The 18,889-nt window shown below is 49.3% G+C and overlaps 1 protein-coding gene across 5 annotated transcripts in view; it reads left to right on the top strand.

Moving 5' to 3' along the window:
* The window catches only part of COMMD7 (COMM domain containing 7), a 77,272-nt gene that overhangs the window by 46,021 nt on the left and 12,362 nt on the right, over positions 1–18,889 (top strand). For 2 of the 5 annotated variants that reach the window (XM_076011026.1, XM_076011029.1), the window contains exon 9: positions 15,909–18,523. The exons of 1 other annotated variant lie outside the window; for it this stretch is intronic. In XM_076011026.1, coding sequence (XP_075867141.1) covers positions 15,909–16,141 — 233 coding nt within the window. In that variant the 3' untranslated portion in view covers positions 16,142–18,523. Of the gene's footprint in view, positions 1–15,908; positions 18,526–18,889 lie in introns of those variants that run through there. 2 more of the 5 variants (XM_076011027.1, XM_076011028.1) reach the window with 2 other exon arrangements.

The raw sequence follows: 18,889 nt of genomic DNA, 5'->3' as shown, positions 1-18,889 counted from the left end.
GTTCTAAGAATACTGAATGTTTTCTGGCTTGCTTTTTGCCCTTATTGAAACAATGTGCTGTGCTCCCCACCCTGTATCAATATGATAAATCCAAATACAGCATATTTTCTGAAGGACAAATTCCTAGTAGCAGAATGGCTGAGTTTATGGACATAGGCATTTTACTTTCAGGCAGATTACATCAAAGTCTCTTTCAAAAGACGTTTGCACCAATTTGCACTCCCATTTTGTTGCATTTAAACAATAAACAATGAGGCCGGGTATGGTGGCTCACACTTGTAATTCCAGCACTTTGGGCAGCCACAGTGGTAGGATTGCTTAAGTCCAGGAGTTTGAGACTAGCTTGAGTAACACAGTGAGACCATGTGTCTAAAAAACTAGAAAAGTTAGCCAGGCATGGTGGTGCCGCCTGTAGTCCCAGCTACTCAGGAGGCTGAGGCAGGAGGATCACTTGAGCCCAGGAGTTTGAGGTTGCTGTGAGCTGTGATGATGTCAGTGCACTCTAGCCTGCGCCCAGAGCCAAGCTTACCTCAAAAACAAAATAGAAAAAACCACATTAAACACTGAGACTGGTTAGATCACTTCCCCACAGTGTCCTGTCCATAAAATGAAAGGTCTGGCTTAAACAACAACAGCCACCAGTGTGAGGGCCCCAGTCTTGTCTGGACAGTGTCTCCCCTGTTTTGCTCTCACAGACCTTTGAGGTGGGTGTGGTTGGGCCCATTTACAGCTGAGCCCACAGAGCTGGAGAGAACAGGCTGGCCAGGCAAAGGGACCTGTTCAAGGTCACACAGCTAATGGTGTCAGCCAGATTTCTTCTCAAGCCTGTCTGATACCCAAACCCTCAGCTGCCCCCACTCTGCCCATCTCCTCCCAGCCCTTCCAGCTGCTGCTGTCCTGCAGGCCAGGGCTCTGTGCTCTGTGTTGGGATGCCACCGTGAGCAAAGGCACATGTGTCCCCTGTGCCCTTGAAGAAACTCACAGACAAATGTGCCATTGCAAACGAAGCCACATGGCCAGGGGCAGGCAGCACAGATGAGCATGGGAAGTGGGGCCTGCAGGTGGGCCCGGATACCGCCTGGGTCTCTGTCTTGAGAGGGCCGTGTGGTGGCTGAGGGAGACAGCCAGCAGAGAGATCAGTGTGTGGTTTTGAAACCGCTGTCCAAGTCTCCCTGTCCCTCCCACATCTCTTGGAGGCCCACCTGGGCCTCTGTGCCCCGGGGGTGCCCCTACGTGGCGACCGCGTGGCCGTTGAGCCCACCTCCGGCAGCCAGGGCTGACACACCACCACTTCCGCCCTTTGCTCTCCCTGTGGTTGGTGCTGGGGCTGAGACATCCTGGACTAGTCCTGACGGGAGCAGGAGGGGGCAGTGGGACTGTCCCCCCAGGGGCTGCAGGGCCCCTTAACTCCCTCTCTACTCTGTGTCTCTGAGGGCCCAGCTCAGCCTCGTCCTGCCATGTGCCCCAGCCTGGGTCTTAGCAGTTCAGAATCCTTCCAGGCTGGCCGGGCGTGGTGGCTCATGCCTGTAATTCTAGCACTCTGGGAGGCTGAGGCAGGTGGATTGCTCGAGGTCAGGAGTTCGAACCAGGCTGAGCCAGACTCTGTCTCTACTAAAAATAGAAAGAAATTAATTGACCAACTAAAAAGATATATACAAAAAAAAAATTAGCTGGGCATGGTGGTGCATGCCTGTAGTCCCAGCTACTTGGGAGGCTGAGGCAGAAGGATTGCTTGAGCCCAGGAGTTTTTTTTTTTTTTTTTTTTGAGACAGAGTCTCACTTTGTTGCCCAGGCTAGAGTGAGTGCCATGGCGTCACCCTAGCTCACAGCAACCTCAAACTGCTGGGCTCAAGCGATCTTACTGCCTCAGCCTCCCGAGTAGCTGGGATTACAGGCATGTGCCACCATGCTTGGCTAATTTTTTTTCTATATATATTAGTTGGCCAATTAATTTCTTTCTATTTTTAGTAGAGATGGGGTCTCGCTCAGGCTGGTTTCGAACTCCCGACCTTGAGCAATCCACCCGCTTTGGCCTCCCAGAGTGCTAGGATTACAGGCGTGAGCCACCGCGCCAGACAAGCCCAGGAGTTTGAGGTTGCTGTGAGCTAGGCTGATGCCATGGCACTCACTCTAGGCTGGGCAACAAAGGGACACTGTCTCAAAAAAAAAAAAAAAAAAAAGGATCCTTGCAGGCTGCTCCCCAGTCCTCTCCCCACCCCATCCCCAGGCTGTGAGGTGGGACAAAGTGGTGCCCAGCCCTTGCTGCCAAGGGGTCTCTGGGCGTGGCCCCTCCTGTCATGGCCACTCCTTCCAGCCCCATTGCTTTTGCTGGTCTCCAGTTCTTCCCCTCCTCAAGTCCCTGACTACAGCATGGCCACCCCACTCCACAGTGTCCACGAGCCCCGGCCCTGTGACAGTTTTGCTTGGATGTGGAGGTGCCGAGGTGTGGGGAGAGGATCCTGCCACCAGAGCTCAGAGCCCAGTAGGGAGACAGCAGAGCCAGGCCAGAGTCGGGGGAGAGCTCTTTCCTGGAACTACGTGCAAAGTGCTGTGTGCTTGGGGGAGGCAGAGGGGAGAGTGGAGCTGGGCAGAGCCCTCGGCCTCTTCTCTTGGACTTCCAGACACAAGGCCTAGCGTGGGGGAAGTTAGGGGGAGGAAAAGAGAACAGAGCAGGAGAGAGAACGACGTGCACACTCTAGTTCATTTCCCCCCGACACACAACTAAAGCTATTTAATTTAAAGAAATATTTTTCATTCTGAGATGGTGGCCTTCCTATTTTTGGGGTGTTATTATGTTCTTTTCTAGAAGATACTTTGGTTGTTAAAAATTTTATTGTGGTAAAAAACACATAGGAGATTTACCCTCTTAGATTTCTGAGTGTGCAGTACACGGAGTTGTACGGCAGACCTATAAGGACTGTTTATCTGTAAGGCTGAAACTCTATGCCCATGGAATAGCTGCTCTCCACTTCCTGCGCCCTCCAGCCCCTGGCAACCCCGTCCTACTGTCTGTTTCTAAGAGTTGGACTACTGTAGATGCTCTCATAAGTGGTGTCATGCAGTATTTGTGACTGCTGTGACTGGCTTATTTTATTTAGTGTAATGTCCTCAGGTTCATCCATGTCGTAGCATATGACAGGATTTCTTTCTTTTTATGGCTGAATAATATTCCATTTTTATGTACACACCATATTTTCTTTATCCATGCACCTGTCGCTGGAACTTTATACTGTTTCCACCTCTTGGCTATTGTGAATAATGCTGCAACGAACGTGGGAGTGCAGACATCTCTTTGAGATCCTGACTGCAATCCTTTTGGATAAATACCCAGTAGTGGGATTGCTAGATCATATGGTAGTTCTATTTTTAATTTTTTCAGAAACCTCCATACTGTTTTCCATAGCAGCTACGCCATTTTACACTCCCACCAACCATATACAAGGGTTCCAATATCTCCACATACTTGCCAACACTTGTTATAGTCCATTGTCTTTTTTTTTTTTTTACAATGGCCATCCTACCAGGTGTAAGGTGATACTTCATTGTAGTTTTGATTTGCATTTCCCTGAAGATTAGTGATATTGAGTACCAATTTTCATATCCTGTTAGCCATTTTTATGAGTTCCTTGAAGAAACATCTATTCAAGTCCTTTGCCCTTTTTTTCTTTTTTTTTGAGGCAGAGTCTCACTTTGTTGCCCAGGCTAGAATGAGTGCCCTGACATCAGCCTAGCTCACAGCAACCTCAAACTGCTGGGCTCAAGCAATCCTACTACCTCAGCCTCCCGAGTAGCTGAGACTACAGGCATGCGCCACCATGCCTGGCTAATTTTTTCTATATATATTAGTTGGCCAATTAATTTCTTTCTATTTATAGTAGAGATAGGGTCTCGCTCTTGCTAAGGCTGGTTTCGAACTCCTGACCTTGAGCAATCTGCCCACCTTGGCCTCCCAGAGTGCTAGGATTACAGGAATGAGCCACCGCGCCCAGCCCTTTGCCCATTTTTAATTGGGTTATTTATTTTTTTGCTATTGAGTTTATAGTTCTTTATATATTTTGGATATTAACTCCTTATCAGATATGTGGTTTGCAAATATTCCCTCCCATCTTAGCCTTTTTACTCTGCTGATGGTTTCCTTGCTGTCTGTGCAGAGCTTTTTATCTTGATCTAGTCCCACCTGTCTATTTTTGCTTTCCTTGTTTGTACTTTGGGTGCCACATCCAAGAAATTATTACCAAGACCAATGTTACAAAGCATTTCCCCTATGTTTTCTTCTGTGAGTTTTATAGTTTCAGGTCTTACATTTAAGCCTTTAATCCATTTTGAGTTGATTTTTGTGTATGGTGTAAGGATCTAATTTCATTTCTTTTGCATGTGGATATTCCATTTTCCCAGCACCATTTGTCATTTGGTTTTAAAGGCCTTCCTTGGCAGAATCATAATTTTTCAGTCCTTTGTTGGCTCTTTACAATTTCTTTGGAAGGGTTACTAGTCTGTGAAATCCTTTGAATCAGACTCTCATGACTTTATTATGTGACAAATTATATTTTAAAAAGTAAGATGTAATGGTCTGGTATGCACGTGGCCCTTATGAGGGTAGTGGGTCAGGCAGAAATATTCCAGAGGACCTGGCCATAGGTCCATGACCTCAAAGGCCGCATCCCGGTCTGTCTGACAGGCAGTTGGTGCCCCCTCCCCAGGCCAGCTGTGAGAACTTTGGAGTCAGGGCTGGGCACAGAGGAGGGTGCTCAGTTAACATCTGTGCAGTGCAGCCAGGAGCACTGAGGTCCAGAGAGGTGAAGCCACTGTCTGCATTACAGATCTTGTCGGACAGAGGTGGGCCCTGCCCAGGGCCTCCCAGTCGTCAGGCCAGCACTGTCTTGACTGTCCTGGTGACAGCATGTGACTCTCCATGCACTGAGCCTTCTTTCCACTGTGGCCAAGACTGGCGGAGAAAGAGCTTTTCCTTCTGAACTGGAAAACCTTGAATCTGTAGAGAAGGAGCTTGTACCATCTTAGCATCTCCCCCCAGCTGTCAACGTGGCGCCTGGCACATGGTGAGAACATGGTAAGTGTCCAGATGGAGGCGGGACCAGCGAATTTAGTAGCGAGGCGGCTCCATGTGTGCAAGAGCCAGAAGTGAGACTATTCCGACTCCGCTTCCTGCTGTGCCTCAGGTTTGCTGTACGACACTGGACAGGTCCCTTCCTATCCCCAGGCCTGGACATTCTCCTCTGTCAATGATAGTCGCAACAGCGATGATAGGTAACATGAGTGTCTCCTATATGTCTAAGCACTTTTACAGCATAAATCCATTTAACCCTCCAAGTCACCCCAAGAGAGGGATTATTAATGATCTGGTGTGCAGATGAGGAAATGAAGCCCAGGAGGGTTAAGTACTTTACCCAAGGTCACACAGCTGGTTAGAGCGGCAGCAGGGGTTCACACTCAGACAGGCTGCCCCCAGAGACCACCTTGTCACTATATGGTACTGAGCATCTAGATTTCTTTCTTTTGCTAAGAAAGGCAATGATTCTATGAGATACAGAAACTGGCAGACGTTTCAATTCTGGGCCCTTGGCAAAAATTTTCTGGTTGGGTTCTTTTAGTCTTTGTTAAATAGCAACTGTGCAGATCTCTTTCTGGAAGGAAGGCGCTGTAGGGATGGGTTTACTTGGGTGGAATTTTGGTCAAAGAGAGGGAGAAGAAAAGCAGATGTCCAAGCCTGTCTCTCTGTGTCCCTGCCTTTGCATGGCCTTGTCAGTATTCCCTGTGGCTCCACCGCGGCTGTCGTCAGTGCAGCTCCAGGCCACCTTCGGCCCCACCTCGTCATCTCTCCGGGCTGCCAATCTCACCTGCTCCGAAGCCCTCCAAGCAGCAGGGTCCACCAATAAAGACAGCAGTCACATGGCATCACGCCCCTGCCTAACACCCTCCCAGGGCTTCTCAAAGCTCTTGGAATAAAATCCAAGGTGACCCTGGCCCATCACTTTCATCTCACACCTCCCCCCTCGGTCACCGAGCTCCAGCCCCACGTGGTCCAACCGGTGGCCACCAGCCATCTGTAGCTGCTGAGCACTGGAAACGTGGCCAGTCCAATTGAGATGCGCCATCCATGTGAAATACTCATTGGATCTTGAAGCCAGAGTACAAAAAGTGGATGTAAACTATCTCATTAATACTTTTTTTTTTAAAAGACAAGGTGTCCCTCTGTTGCCCAGGCTGGAATGCAGTGGTGTGATCATAGCTCATTGCAGCCTCAAACTTCTGGGCTCAAGCGATCCTCCTGCCTCAGCCTCCTTACTAGCTGGGACTACAGGCATGTGCTACCACACCTGGATAATTTTTCTATTTTTTATAGAGACAGAGTCTCCCTATGTTGCCCAGGTTGGTCTTCAACTTGTGGCCTCAAGCAGTCCTCCTGCCTCGGCCTCCCAAAGTGCTAGTATTACAGACATGAGCCATTATGCCTGACCTCGTTAATATTGACTACATGTTGAAAATATTTTAGATATATTGGGTTACATAAGATATGTCATTAAAATTAGTTTCACTTTTTTAAAACAACTTTTTTTATTGTGGCTGCCAGAAAATTAAAAATTCCCTATGTGGCTTACACTAATAACTTCCATTGTCCCCATTGGACAGAGTGGCCTTAGCCACCCTTGCTTCCGTTTGGTTCCTGGATAGCACCTCGCTCTTCCCAGCCTAGAGCAAGGCTTTATGCCCCTCCCTCTTCCCACAGCTTCTCACCACCCTGTGTCAGTGCCCCTGCGGCTGGGCCTCTGTAGCACCATGGCCAGAGCACTCTTACTTCTCCCCTCGCACAGCGGGGACACCAAGCGCAGGCTCTCAGCTCTGCACCTGGCTCCGACTGTCAAAGAAGGGCTTTGGGCCTTGGGGTCCTGGCAACCTGCTATGTCAGTAGAACCAGGGATGTGAAGCCCGGCCCAGGCTTCATCAGGAGAACTTATTTGGCAGTCGGGGTCAGGACCAGGTACCCAGAGCTGCCAAGTACCAGGCCCTGGGCATGGCCAGGGTGGACTTGGGCTTTGCTGGGGCAGCTCCAGGGTCCATCTTGGCCCTGCTGCTCACTAGCGCAGTGGCCTTGGTTAGTCACTCAGCTCTGTTCTAAATGAGGATCGACTCCCTGCCTAGGGCCATGGAGGACCAGAGTGAGGGCTGTGTGTGCAGCACCAGTGGGGTGTAGTGCGGGGACCCACAGGTGTCCCTGTGACCAGCGCCCCCTCCCCGCTGTCAGCCACACCTGCAGGACCACTGGCAGTGATGTGATGGGTAACGGTATGTAGCCTCGGTTCCTGAGCGAGGAGGGGGCCCCTTGCTGTGGGAAGATTGCCAAGTCATCACCTCGCTCCCTCTTTTCACTCTGAGGACCCCGACTTTGGCAGGATCTGGGGGAGGGGAGAGACCACCATTTCTGTGGAAAAGGCCTATGGGTTTGGATCAACCACAAGCTCACAGTGAGCCAAAGGGTGACTCAATTGCTAAAATAGCCAAGGAGGAAGGCAGGAGCTTCCAGGACCCAAAGCAGGGGGCGGCTGGGGTCAGGGCTAGAAGGAAGCAAGGGCACCGTTCTTGGAACTCACCTGACTCCACGGCTGGCTCTGGTGATCAAAAAGCCTCTTTCCTGGAACCTGCGTTGGGGCCAGGCCTGGAGACCACCAGGGGTCGGGGAGAGGAGGAGATGGGGCAAAAGGAGGCGCTATCGTGAGGAGTGGGATCTCTCCTGGAGCGCGGAGGCCCGGTTCTCACTGCCCGTCCTCCAAACACTGCTTTGGGGTGAGCTCAGTTGGCTTCCCTAAGACACAGGCCAGCGCTCGTCCAGCCTGCACCTCCCAGGTTAGAAGAAACCCCGAGCGTGAGGGTCGGAGGGGCCAGGGAGACCAGGGGGGCCGGGCACCCCATGCCCACGTGGGTTGGCTGACAGCCTGCCGCGCCAGGAGGCCAGCTCTCCCCGGCCCTCCCGGCCCTCCCGCCACACAGTTCCTAAAGAAAAGCAAGGAACAAAGACAACAGCTTCTTCCCTGCAGTAGATAACAAGTGTTCTGATTCCCAGCCCTTGACAGGTTCACCTCCCAGTGTCCCCAGCCCGGGAATTCACGGCCTCAAGTGACCCTCCGGAGGGCCAGGGCAGGGCCTGGATTCTGTGAGGGCAGTGTCCCCTTGCTGCTGCGTCCTGCGGCCTCCGCATGGGCAGAGGGCACTGGTGAATCCTGCGACCCTGGCCCTGGGCCTCCTGTGGCCCGGCTGGGCTGGCCAGCAAGGGCCTTTTTGTTTTATGTCTAATTGTAAAAAGCAATTCATAGTCATTGTAAAATTTGGGAACTATAAGAAAGGTAGAAAGGAGAAAATGAAAATCGTCTGTCATCCCGCTGCCCAGAGAACTGTGGTTGCTATTTTGTTATATTTTTCTCCAGCTCTATTTTTCTATACAGATCATACATATGTATATTTGTGTGCATTTTAATTGTAAGCATACTCCACAGCTGGCTTTGCCCACATTGCGTTATATTGTGAAGATTTTCTCATAGCAGTACCATTTTCTTTAAAGTTATTTAATGACTCTAAAATATTCTATTAATAATTTATTTAGCCATTCTCCTATTTTTTTTTTTGTTATGGTTGTTCATTTTCCTATTTTGACTTTCGTTTTTATCAAGGGAATTAAGCAGTTTTAAAAATTGCACTTAAAAATATAAATCCAGCTGTTCTTTCTGACTGCCCAGATGGAGCAGTTCTGGGCTGTCCTGCCTGCCGTTCACACTGAGAGCCCCTCAGTGTAACATCCCAGAGTGCCTGCAAAGGATTAGCAGGTAGAAAAACCAAAAAATAAAGAGTACAACCTCCCCACCTCCAGGGAAGCCCAGGGAAAGGGTTCCCGAGGACTGAGTGCCGTCCCACGCCACCCACCGGTCTGGACCTGCCCGTCCTGCTGGGGCACAGCTGGTGGTGGAAAGGGCCGGCAGCCCTCAGCTCAGATTCTGCCCATGCCACAGGTTGACAGCGCGCTCTTGGACAAGCTTTTCCCAGCTCAGGCGCTCCATTTCCTAGGCCTTGTGCTGACACTGGCCTCCCAAGGTGGCCAGGATGGAATGAGACGACGCTGCCTCCAGGTCAGCACTGCTCTCTGTTCGCCCAGGGCCTTGAGCGAGCACCTCCCCACTGTTAGAGCTGTGGAGCCCTCCTGCCTCTGAGATTCTCTGTGTTCCCAGCCCCAGGAGTCTGCGGCTGCATCCCGAATGGGTGACCTAGCTGACCTTGCGGTTGTCCAGACCAGCCCTTTTGATAGCTCAGGCATCCCCTGGCCCCTGATTCAGTCCCCAGGGAAGGTACTAATCAGGTTTCCCTGCCCTTCCCGGATCCCTGTTCAGCTGCCCGGAACCAGGCCTGAGGATGACTCATGGAGACCCCTGGGTTTGCTGCTCCTCTCAGTCCTCCCAGAAAATTTCTGCCTTATGTTCAGGGCTCAGGGTTTCTGGAGGGCCGGGGCTGGACACCACTAGGTCACGCCCTTCAGGAGGGCAGGGGTCTTGAGCTTCTCATTCACTTAGTGTCCTCAGTGCCCAGCACTGAGCCTGGCCTATGGTAGACCCTCAGTAAATACTAGCAGACCAAGGCCAGTGGTGATAAGCCACCTGCCTCAGTTTCCCTTTCCGTTCTGCCCTGCTATACCACGAGCTCTGTGAGTGCAGAGATGGGCCCAGTTCACATCTGAACCCTCTCTGCCCAGCAAAGAGACTGGCACGTGGAGAGGGCCCACTATTGTTTAAATGTGTGGGGAGCAGGTGGCTTGGTGAGCATGTCGTGTCCTGTGAGGGTCAGGTCTCTCCTCTCCTGCCCAACACCCCATATTGTTCCTTCCTCTTTCCCTCCTTCTTGGTATAAACTGGCCACCAGGAAACTCGGAGGCTTCCTGGCTGTGTGACTTGGGACAAGTGACTTGACTTCTCTGAGTCTCCATTGTCTTTTCTGTAGAATTGGGCTGATTGACCGATTGCAAGGATGATGTGCGGCTCAGTGCTGGATGGCCGACCATGGTCAGTGCCTGGCAGGTGGTGGGGACTGGGCAAGAAGCAGCCCCTCTTGTTGGCAGTGGCTGGCCCTCTGTCCACAGTGTAAGCTCCCCAGCTGAGCTGGCTGACCCACTGACCAATGGAGGGGCGTGGGGTGATTTTGGGCTGGGGCTGGCTGAGGAGGCAGCTAAAGGTTATGGATCCCCTGAGGCCCTGGTCACTGTCGCTGGCACCTTGCCCTTGGCTCTGTCATCTGGTGTCCTTTCTCCTGCTGGGAAGGGCACACGCTGTAGCTGGGGCTCGGCTGGGAAACAGGCCCAGCTCCTCTGGAGGGCTGCTCTCTGCCTCCATGCAGTGCAAAGGGCGCTGCAGGGAGCTGGAGGCCTTCCCGCCAGGCCCCGGTGCAAGGCAGGAACAGCACCCTGTGACGGAGGCTCTCGTGCCCTCTCCCCCTGCCACTCGGCAAGAGGCTCAGTGGCACTGTGGCCTACCTTGTCTGCTCACACAGTGTCAGAGGCAACAAAATGCCCGCAGCACAGCAAAAAGCAGTAGCGTCTCTTCTGGCTGTAAAAGTAATTCTTGTCCAGTGCAGTAAAAAAAATGGGAAAAATCAGTAAAATATAAATTAAGTACCCCAAATCTCAAACTTCCAGGTGTTTTTGTGCATATATAGATTTTTTTTTTTTTTTTTGTTTTGTTTTTTTGAGACAGAGTCTCACTTTGTTGCCCAGGCTAGAGTGAGTGCCGTGGCGTCAGCCTGGCTCACAGCAACCTCAAACTCCTGGGCTCAGCGATCCTACTGCCTCAGCCTCCCGAGTAGCTGGGACTACAGGCATGCGCCACCATGCTCGGCTAATTTTTTGTATATATATTTTTAGTTGGTCAATTAATTTGTTTCTACTTTTTTGGTAGAGACGGGGTCTTGCTCAGGCTGGTTTCGAACTCCTGACCTTGAGCAATCCGCCCGCCTCGGCCTCCCAAAGTGCTAGGATTACAGGCGTGAGCCACTGCGCCTGGCCTTAGATTTTTTTTATAAGAATGGAATCCTGGCCGGGTGCAGTAGGTGGCTCACACCCATAATCCTAGCCCTCTGGGAGGCTGAGGCGGATGGATTGCTCCAGGTCAGGAGTTCAAAACCAGCCTGAGCAAGAGCAAGACCCCATCTCTACTATAAATAGAAAGAAATTAATTGGCCAACTAATATATATAGAAAAAATTAGCTGGGCATGGTGGCGCATGCCTGTAGTCCCAGCTACTCAGGAGGCTGAGGCAGTAGGATCGCTGAGCCCTGGAGTTTGAGGTTGCTGTGAGCTAGGCTGACACCACGGCACTCACTCTAGCCTGGACAACAAAGTGAGACTCAGTCTCAAAAAAAGAAAAAAAAAAAAAAAGAATGGAATCCTATGATATTTGCTTTTAAAAAATTGAAATGAGTATACTTTATTCTTAAATCATTTTAATGATAAAATATAGCACATATGGAAAAAACATATAAAATAATCATCCAACTTGATGAATTATTATAAGGCAAACGCCCTCAGAACCACCCCCTGGGTGAAGATACAGAACTTGGCCAGCCACCCCAGAAGCCCATGTGCCCCGTCTCAGTCACAACTCCCTGCTGCTCCCCAAAAGGTATCCCAACTTTTAAGTTAATCACTATCTTGCTTGTTATCACCCAAGTGTGCATCCTTAGATGTTGTAATTTTGTCTTCTTATTAAAAAAGTCTCCTAAATAACTTTTAATCTACAGGCCTATTATTTTAACCTGCCTTTTTTTTATTGTTATTTTGACTTGGCAGTGTATCTTGCGCTCCATCCATGTTAGTAAATGTGACTCGCCATCATTTTTTCTTTTTTCGGGGTCTTGCTATGTTGTCCAGGCTGGACTTGACCTCCTAGACTCAAGCGATCCTCCCACCTGAGCCTCCTGAGTAGCTGAGAGTGCAGGCTGGAGCCACCACACCTGGCTTCATTGTTTCTAAAGACTCCAGTGTTCTGTTGCAGGGGTGAACATTACTGACTCTTTCCCCTGCAGATTGTTTTCATGCTTTTGCTGTTACAAATAATATTGTGATGAAATCTTTGTACATATGTCCTGTGCACTTGAGTGATTTCTAAAACAAATTCTAGAAGTGGAGTCATAGGTCCAAAGGGCAGGCTTTTTTTTTTATTTTTTATTTATGTTTTTTTTTTTTTGAGACAGAGTCTCGCTTTGTTGCCCAGGCTAGAGTGAGTGCCGTGGCGTCAGCCTAGCTCACAGCAACCTCAAACTCCTGGGCTCGAGTGATCCTCCTGCCTCAGCCTCCCAGGTAGCTGGGACTACAGGCATGTGCCACCATGCCCGGCTAATTTTTTATATATATATCAGTTGGCCAATTAATTTCTTTCTATTTATAGTAGAGACGGGGTCTCGCTCTTGCTCAGGCTGGTTTCGAACTCCTGACCTTGAGCAATCCGCCCGCCTCGGCCTCCCAAGAGCTAGGATTACAGGCGTGAGCCACAGCGCCCGGCCAGCAGGCTTTTTTTTAAATAATAGCTTTTTGAAATATAACTCATATACTATGCAATTCATATTTGAAGTTTACAATTCAAGGTTTTCAGATGTTCACAGAGTTGTGCAGCCATCACTACAATCAACTGTAGGACAAAGTCCTCGCTCCCCAAAGAACCTCGTACACGTTTCTCCTCAGTCCCCTCCCCCAGCCCTTGGCAACCACTAATCTGCTTTCTGTCTCTATAGATTTGCCTGTTCCACACATTTCTTATAAATGAAATCATAAAATATGTGATCTTTTGTGATTTACTTTTTTCAGTGAGCATGATGTTGTTAAGGTTTATCCACAAGGCCGGGCACGGTGGCTCACACCTGTAATCCTAGCACTCTGAGAGGCTGAGGCAGGCGGATTGCTCAAGGTCAGGAGTTCAAAACCAGCCTGAGCGAGACTCCGTCTCTACTAAAACTAGAAAGAAATTAATTGACCAACTACAAAGATATATAGAAAAAATTAGCCGGGCATGGTGGAGCATGCCTGTAGTCCCAGCTACTCGGGAGGCTGAGGCAGTAGGATTGCTTGAGCCCAGGAGTTTGAGGTTGCTGTGAGCTAGGCTGATGCCATGGCACTCACTCTAGCCTGGGCAACAGAGTGAGACTCTGTCTCAAAAAAAAAAAAAAAAAAAGTTTATACACATTATAGCAAGTATCAGCACTTTGGTCCTTTTTGTTGTTAAATAAATAATATTCCCTTGTATGAATATACCACCTTTTATTTATCCATTCATCAGCTGATGGACATTTGGGTTTTTTCTATATTTTTGCTATTACGAATAATGCTGCTATGAAGTCATGTAAGTTCTTATGTGAATGTATGTTCCTACTTCTCTTGGATATATACCTTCTAGGTGCAGAATTGCTGGATCATATGCTAATTCTACGTGTTACCTTTTGAACTGCCAGACTGTTTTCCAAAACAGCTGCACCATTTTACATTCTTATCAGCAGGGTATGAGGCTTCTGATCTCTCCATATTCTTACCAACACATGTTATTATCTTTTTGATTGTAACTAACCTAGTGGATGTGAAGTGGTATCTCATTGTGGTTTTGATTTGCATTTCCCTAACAACTAATGATGTTAAGCTTCTTTTTATGTGCTTGTTGGTTATTTGTATATCTTCTTTTGAAGAAATCTGTAGTCTAATCCTATGCCCATTTTTTTTTTTTTTTTTTTTTTTTTGAGACAGAGTCTCACTTTGTTGCCCAGGCTAGAGTGAGTGCCGTGGCGTCAGTTTGGCTCACAGCAACCTCAATCTCTGGGGCTCAGCGATCCTACTGCCTCAGCCTCCCGAGTAGCTGGGACTACAGGCATGCGCCACCATGCCCGGCTAATTTTTTGTATATATATTTTTAGTTGGTCAATTAATTTATTTCTATTTTTGGTAGAGACGGGGTCTCGCTCAGGCTGGTTTTGAACTCCTGACCTTGAGCAATCCGCCCACCTCGGCCTCCCAAAGTGCTAGGATTACAGGCATGAGCCACCACGCCCGCTATGCCCATTTTAAAATGAGGTTATTTGTCTTTTATTATTGAATTGTAAGAGTTTGTATATAGTCTGGTTACAATCCCTTATCAGATTTATGATAGTCAATTCTTTTCTTTCATCCTATGGGCTGTCTTTTCACTATTTTGATGGTGTTCTTTGAAACACAAAATTTTTTAATATTGCTGAAGCCCAATTTATCAATTTTTTCTTTTGTTGCTTGTGTTTCAATGTCATATTTAAGAAACTATTGCCTAATCCAAGGTCATGAAGAGTTATGTCTGTGTTCTCTTTTCAGAGTTCTATAGTTTTAGGCTCTTATATGTAGGTGTTTGGTTCATTTTGAATTAATTTTTGTGTATGGTGTGAGGTAGGGGTACAAGCAAAGCTCTTCCTTTTGCATGTAGATATCTGGTTGTCTCAGCACCATTTGTTGAAAAACTGTCCTTGACCCATTGAATTGTCTTGGTACCCTTGCAACTGAACACACATATGAGGGTTTATCTCTGGACTCTCATTCTATTCCATTGATCTCTATGTCTGTCCTTATGCCAATACCACACTGTCTCGATTACTGTAGGTTTGTAGTAATTTTTAAAATTGGATCTTCCAACATTATTCTTATTTTTCAAGGTTGTTTTGGTTATTTTGAGTCCCTTAAATTTCCATATGAATTTTAGGATCAGCTTGTTAATTTCTGTGAAGAACCAAGTTGGAATTTTTTTTTTTTTTTTTTTTTTTTTTTTTTTTTTGAGACAGAGTCTCGCTTTGTTGCCCAGGCTAGAGTGAGTGCCATGGCATCAGCCTAGCTCACAGCAACCTCAAACTCCTGAGCTCAAGCAATCCTACTGCCTCAGCTTCCCAAATAGCTGGGATTACAGGCATGCACCACCATGCCTGGCTAATTTTTTCTATATATATTAGTTGGCCAATTAATTTCTTTCTATTTATAGTAGAGACAGGGTCTTGCTCTTGCTCAGGCTGGTTTCGAACTCCTGACCTCGAGCAATCCACCCGCCTTGGCCTCCCAGAGTGCTAGGATTACAGGCGTGAGCCACCGTGCCCAGCCAAGTTGGAATTTTTGATGGGGATTGTGCTGAATCTGAAGATCAATTTGGGGAGTCTTGCCATCTTAACAATATTAGGTCTTCAGATCCATGAACATGGGATATTTTTCCATTTATTTAGGTCATTTTTAATTTCTTTCAACAATGTTTTATAGTTTTCAGAGTAAAAGTTTTGTGCTTTTTTTTTTTTTTTTTTTTTTTAGACAGAGTCTGGCTCTGTTGCCCCAGCTATAGTGCAGTGGCATCATCATACATTACTGCAACCTCAAACTCCTGGGCTCAACTGATCTGCCTGCTTCAGCCTCCCAAGTAGCTGGGACTACAGGCATGCACTACCAAGCCTGGCTAATTTTTTCTATTTTTAGTAGAGATGGGGTCTTGCTCTTGCTCAGGCTAGTCTTGAACTCCCAACCTCAAGCAATCCTCCCACCTCAGACTCCCAGACTGCTAGGATTACAGGTGTGAGCCACCATCCCTGGCTTTGTACTTATTTTGTTGAATGTATTCCTAAGCATTTTATTCTCTTTGATGCTAGTGCAAATGAAATTATTTTCTTAATTACATTTTCAAGGTTTTGGTATTTTTTTTTTTTTTTTTTTGAGATGAGGTCTCACTGTGTCACCCAGACTGGACTGCAGTGGCATCATCATAACTCACTATAACCTCGAACTCCTAAGTTCAAGTGATCTTCCTGCCTCAGCCTCCCAAGTAGCTGGGACTACAGGTGTGTGCCACCATGTCTAGCTAATTAAAAAAATTTTTTTGTAGAGATGGGGTCTCACTTTATTGCCCAGGCTGATCTCAAACTCTTGGCCTCAAGCAATCCTCCTGCCTCAGCTTCCCAAAGCGCTGGGATTACAGGTATGAGCCACTGCACTCAGCCCTTAATTACATTTTTGAAGTGTTCATTGCAAGTGTGTGGAAACCCAATTGATTTTTGTATATTGATCTTGTATCCTGTAACTTTGCCAAAGTCATTTATTAGTCCTAATGTTTTTTAGTGGATTTTCTATGTACAAGATCATGTCATATGCAAACAGAGATAGTGTTACTTCTTCCTTTGCAATCTGAATGAGTTTTTGCTCTCTTGCCCAATTACCCTGGCTGGAACCTCCAGCACAACGTTGCATAGAAGTGACGAGAGTGGACATCCTTGTCTTGCTCCTGATCTCGGGGGAAAGCACCCAGTCTTCCCCCACTGAGCATAATACTGGCTACAGGAAGGCTCTTCCTAGCGCTTACTGAAAGACTGGCTGGTCTCTATCTTCACTTCCAGCAGTGCGCCAGAGGGAGGCCTAGCCCCTGTCCCTTGCCAACATAATAACCCACGTTTTAGAGGTGAAAGACCCAAGCCTGGGAGGGCAAATGCTGCGTGCCTCGTCACACAGATGCTGCGCGGCCTATAGTCCAGCTGTCCACATCCACTGGGGAGTGAGCCTCTGGACACTCGGCCTCCCTTCCCCTGGTGTGGGATGCCTTGAGACACACTAAGAAAAGCCCCTGGTGCACAGGAAATTCCGGGTTCTGTTCTTGGCTCAGCCACTGACTGAGCCCACTGTGACCATGGGCAAGTCAATTTCCCCCTCTGGGCCTCAGCTTTCCCATCTGTGTCGTGGAAAGAGTGGTCCACTCTGGAGTCTTCTGGCTCTGACCATCCCCCGCCCTCCCTACCCACCCTTAAACACACAGCGATTTCAGCTTCCACCAGCACCCAGAATAGCCACCAGAGGGCGCCCCAGACCAGCATTTGGCCTAGCTCAGGTGCAAGGGGCCCTGGGGCCGCCAAGGCAGCATGTATTTTCCAGGAGCCGCCTGCTTTGCTCACGCAGACTGCCTTGTGGCTCAACCTGCCCAGCCCTCTGCCCCATTCTTCTGGCTGAGCCCTGATCTCCAAGGAGGGAGGAATGGAGGCACAACCCTCCAGGCCAGCGACCTAGCACTTGTCCCTGCTTGCTTTGGATTGGCTGCCTAAGGCTCAGGCTTCCCAGTGTCAGAGCCAACAGCCTCGAGTTTCTCAGCCTCAGGTTTCTGCCATCTCTGGGCCTCTTACTGGTGCCACATCCTTGCATCCTTTCCCCACCAAATTGCCCGGCAGGAAGTCCCCAGCCACAGTGGGTGCCTGGCCACCTGTTAGGGGGACATGGCAGCCCTTTGTGGACAAGGGTGCACTCATGCTGGGCGTCCCGGACAGGGATGTCCGTGAAACCACAGCCTCTGGGACACCTCAAGCGACAGATCCCAGGACCACAGAAGCAGCATCACGGATGTCAGGGACCACCAGGAACTTCCTAAAGCACCCAGCACCCCCACCACATGACCCCCCAATGCTGATTTAACCCTTCAAATAAAATCAGGACCTTTGCTTTGCAAATGGAGCTCAAAGACAAAGCAGCATCTCTTCACATCCCTGGAGTCTTCACCAGCCCCTGTGTGGAGGGGTGCTGCCCCTCACCTTTGATGCCCGGCTCATTCGCTTTGCATTCTAGCTATTTCTCTGTGTGTTTTCTGTTTTCAGACTGGGGTCCCCTTGAAGGGCAGGCTGAGTCTCAAATTCATTTCTGTCCCCTCCATGGTGGCTAGTTCAGGACTCTATCTAGTAGAAGCTCAACAATGTCAACATGGGAATCTAAACCCCACTCTCCCCTCCCACTCAAGGGATCCAGGGCTCTTTGCCCCTTCTGTGGCTGTGTGACTTTGGGCAAGTCACTTAGCCTCTCTAATCCTTTCCCCAGAGCGCCAGGCTGCAGCCACCTCATGCACGGGGGTAAGATGTAGGGGGTGCTGGGTGCCAGGCCACAGCCCTGAGTCCCCCAGACCTTGGGCTGCTACTCAAGTCAGACAAGACACTTCTCTGCCTGATCCCCTCAGGGACCCTTCGAGCCAGGCAGCATTACCGTCTCCAGCCTTACAGGCAGGGAAACCAAGGCACGAAACAATTAGCTCTCTGGCCCGAGGTCACGCAGTCGACAAATGGTGGTGCTGGCCTCTGGAGCCTGTGCTCTTGGCCCCTAAGCCACACCCGTCTTGAACTGCTGTGGGGCAGCGTTGGGGACTTTCTGTCCACCTCACAGGAATCATCAAGCGTCAGAGATCATTTGCTCAATTGTCGCTTTTCAAGACTGGAATACTGAGCCCAGAGAGCACGCTGGCTCTCCCCCTCTGTCACACACACCAGGGCTGACACCAGGTTTGGCCAGGGAATTTGAATAATATTTAAAGCCCCTGCGAGTCTCAGAGTCTAAGACTCTATATGTCGTCTTGGGGGCCTTGTTCCTAACTGCCAATGTCGTCTTGGCTGTGGGCACGGGAAGGCCTACCTCGCAGGCTCTGCCCACCCCCAGCCCAGGCTGGTCACCGCCAAGCCCCGCCTCCCCCACACCCGCCTGGGGCCCTTATCAGGAAAGGATTTGGGTTGGTGGGGAGGGTGGGGGAAGTGGGAGGCCCCAGGCTCAGGCAAGGTGGGTGGGAGAGATAGGGAAGTGGGGAGGGGGCCTGGGAGGATGGGAGGGATGCCCAGAACCAGCTCAGTGGGGGCTTTGGTCAAGCACTGTCCTCGTTGGCCTGGCCCCTGCCAAGGCTCTGGCCTCTCCTGCCTTCCATCCTTGCCAGGCAAGATGCCGGCACCTTTAATTAGCAAGCAGCAGCCTCTCCCCGATTCATCACAGTCACTGTTTAATTAGCCGAGCACAGGCGCCCCCACCCCCCAGCTCTCGCTTGAGCTGCCTGCCTCTCTCACCCAGGCTGCCACC

Source organism: Microcebus murinus, chromosome 16 (assembly GCF_040939455.1).
Source record: "Microcebus murinus isolate Inina chromosome 16, M.murinus_Inina_mat1.0, whole genome shotgun sequence".
Classification (NCBI taxonomy): domain Eukaryota; kingdom Metazoa; phylum Chordata; class Mammalia; order Primates; family Cheirogaleidae; genus Microcebus; species Microcebus murinus.
This window is presented reverse-complemented; position numbering and strand designations above follow the sequence as displayed.